The 15209-nt window shown below is 35.4% G+C and overlaps 1 protein-coding gene across 1 annotated transcript; it reads right to left on the bottom strand.

Moving 5' to 3' along the window:
• Positions 1–11027: 11027 nt before the first annotated feature.
• On the bottom strand, positions 11028–13510 carry LOC115209205 (piggyBac transposable element-derived protein 3-like). Its single transcript, XM_029777456.1, has 2 exons — positions 13418–13510; positions 11028–11657 (listed from the first exon to the last, which is right to left on the bottom strand). The coding sequence occupies exons 1-2, from the start codon at positions 13508–13510 to the stop codon at positions 11028–11030; spliced, it is 723 nt and encodes a 240-aa protein (XP_029633316.1).
• Between the last annotated feature and the right edge of the window lie 1699 nt (positions 13511–15209).

Raw genomic sequence — 15209 nt, 5'->3', positions numbered from 1 at the left:
ATTTGCAGGTCAAAAACACTGAAATTATGTTAAATAATTCGATACAATTTGAGTACGAAATTTTATGAAATTATCTAGAATTCCTATCATTGTTTCATAATTTTTCAACCGTCTATTCCAATAATTATAGAGCTAAAGAATGCAAATTGCTTTCTAGCTGATAGTATATTTATTTCTTTTTCTTTTTTCTTATTTTCCTTCATTTGCATATACTGTAAACTTTCCTTCGCGTGTCACACATCGCAGCCAAAATGTCTAGCACCATTAACATGAGATATTAAATAATGTTTCCGAAAAGACAACTTTCGGATTATAAACCTACCCCATAATAAATACTATGAAAAACAAACAACGAAGTTGAATTTAATTATTACTTAGTTCCATTGAATGCTATGACATAATATATATTATTTATGCTGCTTTATTTGTTGTTGTTGTTTTCCTTCTTTGCTGTTGTTATTACGGTTGGATTTTGACTTTTCTAGTGTAATTTACATACTATTTCTTCTTAGAGAACTATTCAGACTAGAAGGTTCCAGGTTTGGCAGATCATAAACTATTCATTGGCGTTTGACTTTCTAAATTACTCATTGGTCGGCTCTATTGGCACCACCATAAAACATTTCATCATGCCATGAACTGTGTGTGTAAGTAAGAATGTACTGCTTGCATGTATAGGCACATGCTACTCTGTCTGCAATTTACTGGATTTGCATGTACGTTATTTACCTGCATATATATATATATATATATATATATATATATATATATATATATATATATATATATATATATATATATATATGTATCTATGTATATATATATTTATATATATATATATATATAATATATATATATATGTATCTATGTATATATATATATATATATGTATATATGTATATATGTATATATGTATATATGTACATATATACATATATGTATATGTATATATGTGTGTATATATATATATATATATATATAATATATATACATACATATATATGCTTAGATGTTTACTCACATACATACTTACATATATGTGTGTGTATGTGTGTGTGTGAATGTTCGCATGCGCTTATGTGTGTATACATCCTTTCTTGTTATGCATCTCTTTTCAGATATATGTCTGTGTGTCTGTATTAATAACTACTTGTTTGGAGATGTAATGCGTGTATAAATTACAGTCTATAACAAGTGATATTCACTGTTCATTTTCAGACTTTTGTTACGTTCAGCATGATGTATGTATGTGTCTGCATACATGCGTTTGTTTCTGTGCGTGTATGTATATAAGAGTGTATGTGAATGCTCACTCACATATGTGTGTGACATACTCTCTCTCTCTCTCTCTCTCTCTTCTCTCTCCTCTCTCTCTCTCTCTCTCTCTCTCTCTCTCTCTCCCGTCGGGAAGGACTAACGAGATCACAGTAACAAAGAGTGCAATATAATTCTTAAAAACCGAAAAAGGTAAATGAAAACAGAATTGATAGAATGCTGATACAATGGTGAAATTTGTAGTTATTCAACAAAAATTAACATAAATTATGGGCAGGTGAGAGACTTGAAAGTGTTTACATAAATCCTATTTTAGTTCTTATTCATCATTGTCACTCAGAGCTGCCTAGCCGTAATGTAGGTCCCTTGATAATTCAACGCACTAGTCCCTATAATATTTATCCATTGGCAGTAAGCCACAATATACATAAGTTTGAATTGGGCCTATAGACACGCGAGGCTCCCGGATAAATACTCAGTGTACCCTAACACGCCCTTGTTTTCTTCTGTGGTTTGTGCTACGTATAACAAGGCCAGCCTTGAATCTGAAAAGAATCTGACTGATCTAGTAGACAAGTTCAGTTCCTATAGAAATGGAGAGATATGGGCTAAATCTTTTCTTTAGCGTGGAGTGTTACTATACTACACTTATCTTTTATACGAAGTTGAGTATATGAAATCATTTGTCATAACAAACTCGATGATTGCTTGGTAAGGACATGCAGCATTGTAGAAAAATATTGAAGTCGCTTCCAACTTTTTGTCTTACATTTGTGCAACAGTCTCATTTCGAAGTATCAGTGAGTGATGACACTAGGAATCTGAATATAAAGAGGCATCAAAGGGCTTGTTTTTAGTGTCTTCCATATGAATGATGGTCCTAAAATTCAGAATTTCTCATTGAAACGGATGTTGCACTTCTCAAAGATAAAACAGTTAGGTATCTTGGCTCCTATGCAGCGTTAACTGTTGAATGTAAATATCACAATACTGAAGGAAAGTTGAATTTATTCTTGCACAGTTTCAGCATTTCACATCTCTGCAATAACAGTGGTTATCTACGGCGCAATATATTTGAATTATTTTCTTAAGTGAAAGGTGAATGTTCTATGGTCACTGGAATAAATTTCCGAAAGAAGTGTTCTTGTCTTCCCAGGCGCAGAAATTTTTCAGTATCAATTGTGTCATTTGAGGTCACAGCAAAACCAAAGTTGCAAATTGATGTGATTCTCTCAATTGATGTATATTGTCAAGGATGATGAAGATCTGCTTTTGTGATGAAAATATAAAGAGCAATACCTTTGAATGCGATGGAAAATCAATTTACAAGATGTCAAGTAAAATTTTAGTCTTTGCAACACAGCTGTGTGCATTGAACTCGACTGAGCTAGAATGAAACCACAAGTTTAAACCACGTCAAATGCATACATGAAAGAAGATAAAGTGTCCGGAGATGCTGTTAGAATGCCATCTCAGTCTATTATGGTCAACATGTTGCTTGAAGTAGTTTGGACGTCAAATGTAGTAACAGCTGGGTTTAATCAAAGTATGAGGTGTTAGCAGAAACAGATAACACGGAATGACAAAAGACTATTAGTGTACAAATGAATTGTAGGAATAGTATGTGTCGAGTAGTGTAACTAATCCTTAATTCTCTTTCGCTGCATTCCAGCCGACAGCTAAGGTTGGCTGTAAGTACTTCAGGAAAACATTCTCACTAACCAATACAAGACTGACAATGGATTCGAAGTTAGTAACATAAAATGTCTTTTTTCTCTCCTCACGATATCAGCCGTTCTGAAAGACTCACTGTTTCACATCTTACTTATTGCTTTTTCAGACAGATTATAATGCATCACTACGCAAAAAGCTACAACCTACTACCTTATACAATTAATCTCGATGTGAACAAGAGAATTTCGACATTCCAATTACTTTACTGGCTATACTTGCAATTCATACTATTGTCCTCTGGGTGTTCCATCCAAACATATTTATCATACCAGGTCACATGCTGCTAATATCGCTTACTTATGCCAGTCACTGCTACTACTACTACTACATTCGATGTTGAAATCAGTTCACATGACTTCTTTGCGATCTTAGCCATATGGATAGCTTGCCAATGACAAGTTTCTCGAACTTTATTTTTAAACGGGGATCTTTTTCGAACTATTATTGCATTATTAAACACCCAGTGAAGGCGCATGGATTAGTAGTTAAGGTATTCGACACACCCTCGTAAGGTCGTGGGTTCAATTCGGGACAACGCGTTGTGTCCTTCAGCAAGACAATTTACGCAACTTTGCTCCAGTCCATTTAACTGGCAAAATGAGGAGTACCTGTATTTCAAAGGGTCAGCCTTGCCACATTCTATGTCACGCTGAGAACTATGTTAAGGGTACAGGCGTATGTAGAGTGCTCAGCCACTTGTACGTTGTTCCGTTGATCGGATCAACTGGAACCCTCGTCGTCGTAACAGACGGAGTGCCAACTTTATTAAACATGTGTTTAGTAATACAATATCGTTATCTTTATCCTTCGTTCTTTGACATCACTTTAGCGTATTTTGATTAACTCCAAAATTAATTTCGAGACGTCTTTAACGCTTGCTTATGAGCATTTTAGTTGCAGTGCAAATTTGTTTCCTGTCATAAGTATAAGAACTGTATTTCCGTTATTTTTCATTTGTTTGTTAATTAAATGATTCTTTGAAGAATGGATTTGAAATTTCGGTTCATCGAATCCGATTATGTCTGGCATGGGGCATTTAAATTACCTCTGGATGATGCTTGTACAAAAAAAGTTTAGGTTAGCGGTAGTATCTGAACTGAATTGTGTGAGTGTGTGTGTGTGGGTGTGTGTGTATGAGTGTGTGTGTGTGTGTCTGTGCGTATGTGTGTATGTGTGTGTGTGTGCGTGCGTGTGTGTGTGTGGTGTGTGTGTGTGTGTGTGTGTGTGTGTGCATGTGTGTGTGTGTGAATGTAACAGCAAGTACGAAGAAGTGTATGAAGATGAAAGTTATATATCTGTATCAGCGTATGATAATGTTTAAAACTGCATTATATGATTGATCTGAAAACATAATCGATATATAATCAAAGTCATTTTTTATTCTGAATATTCACTCTTTTACTATGATCCTATTATGATTATTGTTGTTGTTAAGACAGCAAGCTGGCAGAATCGTTAGTACATCGGGGAAAATGCTTAGCGGTATTTCGTCCGTCTGCGCGTTTGAGTTCAAATTCCACCGAGGTCGATTTTGATTTTCATCCTTTCGGGGTCGATAAAATAAGTACCAGGTCAATACTGGGGTCGATGAAATCGATTTAATATCTCCCCCAAATTTTCAGGACTTGCGTCTATAGTAGAATGGATTATCATTGTTGCTACTGTTATTGTTGAAGACGGTGAGCATGTAAAATCGTTAGCATGCCGGCCGAAATGCGTACCCGTATTTCGTCTGCCGTTACGTTCTGAGTTCAAATTCCGCCGAGGTCGACTTTGCCTTTCATCCTTTCGAGGTCGATTAAATAAGTACCAGTTACGCACTGGGGTCGATATAATCGACTTAATCCGTCTGTCTGTCCTTGTTTGTTCCCTCTGTATTTTGCCTCTTGTGGGTAGTAAGGAAAGATGTATTTTGTCTGCCGTTACGTTCTGAGTTCAAATTCCGCCGAGGTCGACTTTGCCTTTCATCCATTCGGGGTCGATAAATTAAATATCAGTTACGCACAGGGGTCGATATAATCGACTTTATCCGTTTGTCTGTCCTTGTTTGTCCCCATTGTGTGTAGCCCCTTGTGAGTAGTAAAGAAATAGGTATTTCGTCCAACTTAACGTTCTGAGTTCAACTTCCGTTGAGATCGACTTTGCCTTTCCTCCTTAAGGGATCGGTTAAGTAAGCATTGGGGCCGATGTAATCTCGACTAAACTCCGCCTTAAAAGTTCAGGTTTGTACCTACAGTACAGAGGATGATTATTATTATTATTATTATTATTATCATTATTATTATTATTATTATTATTATTATTATTATTATTATTATTATTATTATTATTATTATTATTATTCGTCCGGTTTTGCGTTCTGAGTTTAAATTCCGCCTTTCATCCTTTCAGATTTGATAAAATAAGTACCAGTTGTGCGGTGAGGTCGAGGTATTTGACTTAACCCCTGCTTCAGAATTGCTGGCCATGTGCCAAAATTTGAAGCCATTATTATTGTCACTATTTTATTTTAAATAAAGGCGTCGTGCTAACAGAATCGTTAGCACGCCGGGGTAAAATGCTTAGCGGCATTTCGTCCGAATTTAGGGTCTGAGTTCAAATACCGCCGAGGTTCACTTTGACTTTCATCCTTTCGGGGTTGATAAAATAAGTACCAGTGAAACACTGGGGTCGATGAAAATGATTTATTCCCTCCCCCAATTTTCAGGCCTTGCGCTTTTGATAAATGGTATTATTTTATCTCAAATGTATTTCATAGAAATAATGAAAATTTAATGTGTTGTATGTTGCATTTTGCTGTGTATGCACTTTAAGGAGGTCCTCTTAATAATGAGCTCTCCTATTGTTGTTGAAGTGCTTCAGGAATCATTCGCTGGCATTCTATATTCCTTCTTCTCATTTCTACTCAGAAATTTCATTAATGCAAAGAAAAGCCACCTTAACAAATCTTTTATATAGTTAATTTTTATATATTTATCATTTTCATTTTATTTTACAGTTTGTAGTTGTTGTTGCTGTTGATCTGTTGTTGTTGTGTTGTTGATTTTTCTTTTTCCCTTACAGTTTGCTGCCAGCCTATAACATCACGTGACTGTGGTTCGTTTAATTGGATTCAGTCAACTTCAAACAAAACCAACTAATTCAAATCATATAATGACTCTCTTTATGTCTTCATTTCCTCCACCTTCTCCATCTTCGCCTTCCTCTCTCCTCTCCTTTCTCTTCTCTTTCTTTTCCTCCTTTTTCCACTTCTTCTTTTCTTCTTGACAATTCTTGACATTCTCTTCTTCTTCTTCGTTTTCTTCTTCTTTTTCTTCTTCTTCTTCCACTTCTCCTTCTTCTTCTCCTCCTTCTTCTTTTTCTTCTTCTTCTCCTCCTTCTTCTACTCATACGTCTTTTTTTCTTCTTCTCTGTCTTTTATCATTTTCCTTCTTCTTCTTCTTCTTCTTCTTCTTCTTCTTCTCCTCCTCCTTCTTTTTCTCCTTCTCTATCTTTTATTATTTTCCTTCTTCCTCTTTGTTCTTCTTCTTTTTCTTCTGCTTCTTCTTCTTATTGTTATTATTATTATTATTATTATTAGTAGTAGTAGTAGTAGTAGTAGTAGTAGTAGTATTTTTATTGTTGTTTATGAGGATGAATAATAATAATAATAATCATAATAATAATAATAATAATAATAATAATAATAATAATAAAAATAATAATTAGCATATTATTAGTATTATTTTGTAAATGTAAATGCACCTTTGGTAACACATATTTCATCTTTAACATCTAAAATAACTTTTCCACGCGCCTAAGGTGCGATATTTTGCTGTAATTTTGTATTGGTATATGTTGCAAGGTTTTCTTGTTTTTACATTTTTTAGCGGGGTAGTTCTTGAGCAAAATAAAATCAGTTGAAGGAATTCGTTGATCCCTCACAAAAGACAAAAATATTTCCTCGTAGCATTCAGATTTACAAGAACAGCATACAATGATAGCAACAATTCAAAACAAAATGCACTATGTAATATAAAATTGCAAAACAAAAATTACAAAAATATAATACAAATATACAATACAAAAGCAGAAGCCAGTGGTGATCATTAAACCTGCTAAAACTTGCTGCTAAATCTTACTGCTAATTTTTTCTAATATCACATTCTACTGTTTGGGGAAAATTACATATTGGATAATGTTGCCTTACATAACGTCAGATCGACACCTTGGTCATGGTTGGAATGACATTGACTATAGTTCAGTTAGATTTGATTTCGTGCTAAGTAGCAACAATAATGATGGAACCGATTGCAGTACTTAGATACGTTAGGATTAGTTGCTATATCATACTAAACTTTTTAAATTAATATGCGTAGATTGAAAGGCGGCGAGCTGGTAGAAACGTTAGCACTCCGGCCGAAATGCTTAGCGGTATTTCGTCTGCCGCTACGTTCTGAGTTCAAATTCCGCCGAGGTCGACTGTGTATTTCATCCTTTCGGGTTCGATTTAAATAAGTACCAGTTACGCACTGGGGTCGGTATAATCGACTTAATCCGTTTGTCTGTTCTTGTTTGTTCTCTCTGTGTTTAGCCCCTTGTGGATAGTAAAGAAATAGCTACTTCGTCAGCCATTACGTTCTGAGTTCAAATTTTGCCGAGGTAAACCTTGCCTTTCATCCTTTCGGGGTCGATAAATTAAGTACCATTTACGAACTGAGGTCGATGTAATCGACTTAATCCGTTCGTCTGTCCTTGTTTGTGCCCTCTGTGTTTAGCCCCTTGTGGGTAGTAAAGAAAAGGTATTTCGTCTGTCTTTACGTTTTGAGTTGAAATTCCGCCGAGATCAACTTTGCTTTCATCCTTTCGGGGTCGTTGTGTACCAGTCGCGTATTGAGGTCGATCTAATCGACTGTCGCCTCGCCCAAGATTTTGGACCTTGTGCCTAGAGTAGAAAAGAATATGAGTACATTCAACAGATTACTTTCTAATACGATAACACGATATAGATCAAAATTTACATGTATTTAAGCAACATCAATGTGAAAAAAAATTCGTCTTATACTGTAACCTCCCCATAACATTCTATGTAGCATTCTAAAACCTCAGATGCTGGACGGTTTAGCAACACAGTCACCTCGTTACTGGGGACCTTTAGCAAAGTTCACTCGGTTACAAGCATTTATTGCATGTCTCTAATCAGAAGTCAGCCAGGTATCTGAACTTGACTTTCTTCCATCAATAATAACCCACCCTTCTTCCTTGCTTCTATACCTTACCACCCACTAGTCAGGACGATCTGATTTGTTCACAAATTCAGTATATATAAAAATCATGCCAACGACAGCGAGATATGAACTCACAAAGAATAAGGATGATTTTAAACACTGCAACAATACATTACAGCGCAGTACAGAACACTCTATAAATGCTAGTCACACAATTTCAGTGACATATAGCTTCTGCTATCACTGCACACATGAACACATTCATTATGATACACACACACATTCTGAGACATATACATGTTTATATATCCATAAAAGCAAACATACGCACTCGCATACATACTTATGAACGTATACATACACCTGCATAATCGGCTTCCAAACTAACACATATAGAAAATGATACATACAAGCAGACAAATACACGTACATACACCTATCTCTGAAGCTCTAGTTCTCCGTTGAACTGGAAAACAAAACGTTGACATTACACAAATTACTAATAAAATGTTTATGAAAGAACAGTGAAGTTCTGATGGGTTTAATAGGTTACGTTTATATAGATTGGTGTTGATGGGTTGGAACTCGGATTCAGGAGAATAAGTTCCATTAATAATGGTTCAGAGTGTCATAACATGGAAGTATTTAGACAGACTGCAAATATGTTTGAACTAAAACACTCCCTTTCTGTCACACATAGACACGTACACACACGCGTACATGCACACGTTCACACACAGATATATACACACACACGTGTACATATGTGTACATATACGTATAAGCATGTATATGTGCGTGTGACCATAAACATTGAACTGCAGACATAGAGAAACCATCAATAGAAAATTATAGTACATTATAGTTGAGCATATACGTGTGTATGTATGGAATATATATATATATATATATATATATATATATATGCTTATATATATATATATGTGTGTGTGTGTGTGTGTATGTATGTTTGTGTAGCTTCGGTAACGTGTTACATGTAAATTGGGTTAGTCTTTCTGTAAAACTATTAAACTAATGATATTAACAAAAGCGGTTTGTATTTCTCTCGACACTAAACGTGTTGAACTAATGTTATTTGTTAATATGCTTGCGTTCACCTTCATATAAAACTTATTTCTTAAAAAAAAATTATATTGCATATTGATGTATTCAGTCTTTTGCGCCTTCGAATGTTAAACAGTTTATATTCCCAATATAAATCTTTGCATCACTACAGAGATGAAATATTTTGGAGGTTTTGCATGTCTCTTGGCAATTATGCGAGATAGAACATTTTGCATACATGGAAAATCAGTTGCCTTGTAAAAACGCTAATTCGAAAAAAGAAATAGCTATGGTCGTAGGTCTTTATTTAAAAATAAAATTCATTGCATTAGAAACACTATTTCACTGTAAGAATAAATGTTAATACACATATGTCCATAAAAATATGAAGTCTTGGGAATCGGTTATATTTTACATATATGGTAGACTAGCAGTATTGCCCGGCTCAACGGGGATTTCAGGGGAGAGTTTCAGGTAATCGCTAGCGATGTATCGTGACCATCACAAATCCGGCCTGCTAAAATTTGGTTAAAGTGATTCAAACTGCAGACTCAACGCAAAATTGTCACATTTAATTTAAAGCGTTAAAAATGTTATGAAAACAATTGGTATGTGTTCACAAAGTCCAAACGATTAATACGAAAAAACCCTCCAGGCTACATCCCGAAAATTCATTTCTTTGCCGAATTTCTACAATGTTTACGGCGATTCGTTTTTATATCTTGATTTTTTTTATTTTTCATGCAATTTACGCATACTTGCACGCGTGGTGAACACAGTTTACGTCAAACAGCTGACTGAGTAAAGTTCACTATTCAATGCATGGGATAAGACCTAAACAAACACATTATCGACTTTTGCACTCGCGAGATGAATTTCGGAACAGAAATAGCGCAGTTCAATTTTCATTCGCCTAAACTTTAAGTGACCCATTTTGGGTGGTTCTACGATTTGTTGGCTAGAAGGAGATGTTCCGGGGAATTAAACACACAGACACACACAGACACACACAGACACACAAGTTGAGTTTTATATATATAGATATGTTTAATAATATATACCACTTTAGCTTTTTAATAATTTATTCAATAAGTAAGACGTTATTACATCTTTGTGTGTGCTGCATTAACGCAACAATGGATACACTAGTCCCAGTACGATTTTGTTCGCGCAACGGTGGGCCACATGTCACATAATGTATTATACAAAAAATCTTAAAACATCGAAAATTTGCTTACTTATTCAAATAAAATTGAAGCATTTTACTCTTATTCTTTCTATCTTTAGGAAAAATATTTGAATTAATGAAAATTAATGTAAACATTGTGATTAGATAAGAATGACTGAGTATTTGAAATAATGAAAATTAACTAAACAAAACAAGAATATAGAACTGATTGAAACGTATGTGAGATTACTTTGAAACTATAATTATCTATCATTGTAACACAGCTTAATACAATATCACAAAACACAAAATATACATTCTGTCCAAATCTAATCTTTTTCTTTTCTTTTATTATGTAATAAGCTAAATCTGACAACTTTCCCTGATATTATGTAATATAAGATTATTTGCAGTACTTCTTCCCAAAACAACACTCACTAAGACTGGATTCAGTAACAGTCAGAGGCACACTTGTCATGCATAGGAGCTTTTGCATTTCTTGCACATCTATATAGTTTGACTCTTGCACTGCCTACATCTTCGACGGTTTTCTGGCTCACTCTTTTATATACCATGACCTATGTTGTCATATTTTTCCTCATTGATACTTGCTCTAGATGCATCGAGGATTTTTGTCTTCTTGGATTCATGAGTGGCGTTCCATATTTCTTCAAAAGATACTGCACAGTTTGACGTGTAGATGCTAGTAGATCTTCTTTATAACTCCTTTCTCTGGAAAACAACCATGCATTATTCATGCACACGTTCAATAAGGTAGGACAGAAGTGGGAAATACCATTTTCCCGCCGAATGGTAATGCGGTACTGAGATATGTTTTGGTCTAGCCTGTCAACACCTCCCAAGTTATATTTTCCAATTACTGATGGCATTTGTATCAAAACTTGTTTACGTTCTGCAATTGACCAGCGCGGAACTTGCTTTATAGAATGCACAGCAAACTGATTAGACCCAACGATAGCGACACCATTATCATTCCACATTGCCACTAAAATGCTAGAATCTTTTTCAAGAAAATGCTCCTCAGTCACTCGTGCACAGTTTACAGACTGCTTGACTTTGGTTAGGGAATACTTTTCAGATCTATTACTACGAACTGTGTCAGTAGCAGAATGACCTCTTCGCTGTATCTCTTCTAGAAGGTTGAACGATGTGAAAAATGTTATCAACAAAGAAGGAAAATTTATTAACTGTTTATTGAGTTTCAAGTTTATCAGACATGTTAAGCACCACTTCTCCTCCTCCTAGGCCGTAGCTGTCCTTGTAACAGCTAATTTTTGCCCTTTCACATTTTCCTTAATGTAAATCAATCCAGTATAAACAACCTAATGGACTAGCTGCTATCCATCCGTTGTAACCCCATCGAATCGGTTTGCCCCAAATAAATTGCTTTGTGGGATGGCCACCACAATATCCCCTCATCAATAGAGACATTTTTTGGATAAAAAACTGAACAAAACTGTATAAATCTTTCATTTAGAAGGTCCAAAAATGGGTGTACCTTTGCAAACCTGCCCTTGCTGTCGAGTTCATTGTTGTCTGCTTCATGAAAGTATTCCATTATCTTATCAAATATGTTTCTTCGCATTGAACTGGCTACAAACTCATTTCAAAAATCAGATTCGGTTTCCCAGTATAAACGACGATGAGGTAGCGTGTTATATCCTGAGAGCAACAAAATACCAATGAAAACCTGCATCTTGCTACTTGACAATTGGAATGTATGACTTCCTTTGTTAGCAGCAAAACAAAGCAGTTCAGGATTCAGTCCCACTGCATGGCACCTTCGGCAAGTGTCTTGTACTATAGCCTCGGGCCGGCCAAAGCCTTCTCAGATGATTTGATAGACGGAAATTGAGAGAAGCCCGTCGTATATATATATATATATGTGTGTGTGTGTTTGTGTGTCTGTGTTTGTCCACCCTCGCATGAAAACCGATGTTGGTGTGTTTATGTCCCCGTAAAATAGCGGTTCGGCAAAAGAATGTGATAGAATAAATACTACGCTTATAAAAAATAAGTCCTGGGGTCGATTTGTTCGAGTAAAGGTAGTGCTACAGCATGGTCGCAGTCAAATGTCTGAAACAAATAAAAGATTATATATATGTGTGTGTGTGTGTATGTATGTATATATACATATATATATATATATTGTATGTATGTATGTATATATGTATGTATATATATATATATATATATTATATATATATATATATATTTATATATATATATATGTATGTATATATATATATATATATATTTATATATATATGCATGTATGTATATAAATATATTTACGTATGTATGTATATATAGATATATGTACGTATGTATGTATGTATGTATGTATGTATGTATGTGTTTGAATGTGTACGTGTGTGTATTGGCATTCTTCAATATATATCTTATTCAGTATAGACGCGCACGGATATAAGACATGGATCATCTATTTGACTTCAGCGTGAGGACACCGGCATGAACATTTTTACCTCGTTAGAGATCTTACATAGTATGTATGTGTGCAATATTTAAAAACATGTATGTTACAAACATGCTGGCTTGACTACCTCAGGAAATAGTGTGGGAGTTGAAATTGAGATTTATAACTTGAATGTTGCCATATATAGTCTAGTTGTTACATTTTCACTTTGGATTTTCACCCACGCTATTCAATATACTACAGTAAACATAACGGAACACTTGTGTATATAAAGGAATCTAACTATGTTGTGGTGATATTCGATGTCTAACTAATTAGATAGGTAATATAGCTTCCCACAGATCTCCATTTGTCGGTGTAGCCAGGTATTGCAGAAAGAGTTGAGAGAATACCAGTTTCAAAAACACGACATCAGTTTCATATATAACGAAGTTCTGACACTGGGCGAAAAACGAAGAGAAATTAAACAAAAGTTGTAACCTAATTAACTTTTCGGTTAATCCGCCTTACAGCATCAACGTGAAAGCCGATATAGCCAAAATTGTCTAAATTTAATTTCAAAACATTTTTCCACCGACAACAATCTACACGAATGATAGCCATCAAAACTATATTAACAGCTAAAGTTGTTTTTCTAGTGTCCGTAACATTTCCGCAACATATAATAACCACAAAGTGGTTTCAGCTAAAACACACAGCTAATTAATCCACCCAAGATTTTGAGTTCGGGTTCAGTCCCACTGCGTGGCATCTTGGGCAAGTGTCTTCTACTATAGCCCCGGGCCGACCAAGGCCTTGTGAGTGGATTTGGTAGACGGAAACTGAAAGAAGCCTGTCGTATATATGTATATATACATATATATGTGGGGGACGTGGTTGTGTGTCTGTGTTTGTCCCCTTAGCATTGCCTGACAACCGATGCTGGTGTGTTTACGTCCCTGTCACTTAGCGGTTCGGCAAAAGAGACAGATAGAATAAGTACTGGGCTTACAAAGAATAAGTCCCGGGGTCGATTTGCTCGACTAAAGGCGGTGCTCCAGCATGGCCGCAGTTAAATGACTGAAACAAGTAAAAGAGTAAAGAGTAAAGAGAGTACCTGTAAAGGGACTTTGTAATATCTACGGGATGGACCAAAGTTATATGCTTCATATCTTTAATACGAATACATTATGCATTTTCAAACTGCAAATCTGAGAAAATATTTCCTAAAATAATTATATAGGCGCAGAAGTGGCTGTGTGGTAAGTAGCTTGCTTATCAACCACATCGTTCCGGATTCAGTCCCTCTGCGTGGCATTTTGTGCAAGTGTCTTCTGCTATAGCTCCGGGCCGATCAATGCCTTATGAGTGGATTTGGTAGACGGAAACTGAAAGAAGCCTGTCGTATATATGTATATATATATATATATATATATATATATATATAAATATATATATATATATATTTGTGTATGTGTGTGTGTGTGTGTGTGTGTGTTTTTGTGTCTGTGTTCGTCATCCTAGCATTGCTTGACAATCGATGCTGGTGTGTTTACGTCCCCGTCACTTAGCGGTTCGGCAAAAGAGTCCGATAAAATAAGTACTGGGCTTACAAAGAACAAGTCCCGGGGTCGATTTGCTCGACTAAAGGCGGTGCTCCAGCATGGCCGCAGTCAAATGACTGAAACAAGTAAAAGAGTAAAGAGTATAGAATTTCTTAATTTAAAACGAAATATATATATATCTTATGTAAAATACACTTGTGTATGTGTGTATATGTGTATTCGCTTTTCACGCGAAAACGGCTGCGCGAATTGCTTCCATACTTAGGATGCATGAATAATTTGACCTCGGATACATAATAGGATCATCAGTTTATTTTTTTATTAAAAATAAATAATATTGCTTTCTATATATGATACACTTCTTTAAAAATATTTCACATTGTCAACTCCTGGTATTGATGTAGCAATGGCGAAATTTTCCGTTTTCATTTGCAAACTCACTCACTGTCTACTTCAATGCTTTTATTCCGAGTTTTAATTCGCTGACCTGAAATTTTGACTGTTACTTACTCTATCGATCTCTCCAAAAGGATTAAAGGCAAAGTCGACCTCAGTGGAGTTTGGACTCAAAAGGTTAAGACAGACAAAATGCCACTACATATTGTGTTCGGTGTGCTAACAATTCTTCCCGCTCCCCGCACTGATTGTAAATTTACTGTAAGTAACCATAGTAATTAGCCAATAGGCGTAGGCATAGATGTGTCGTAAGAAGTTTGCTTCCCTCCCTCATGGTTTCGGGTTCAGTCTCACTGTGTAGC

The sequence above is a fragment of the Octopus sinensis genome, linkage group LG3 (genome assembly GCF_006345805.1).
Source record: "Octopus sinensis linkage group LG3, ASM634580v1, whole genome shotgun sequence".
Lineage (NCBI taxonomy): Eukaryota > Metazoa > Mollusca > Cephalopoda > Octopoda > Octopodidae > Octopus > Octopus sinensis.
The sequence above is the reverse complement of the archived record's forward strand: the minus strand, read 5'-3'. Positions and strand labels throughout refer to the sequence as shown.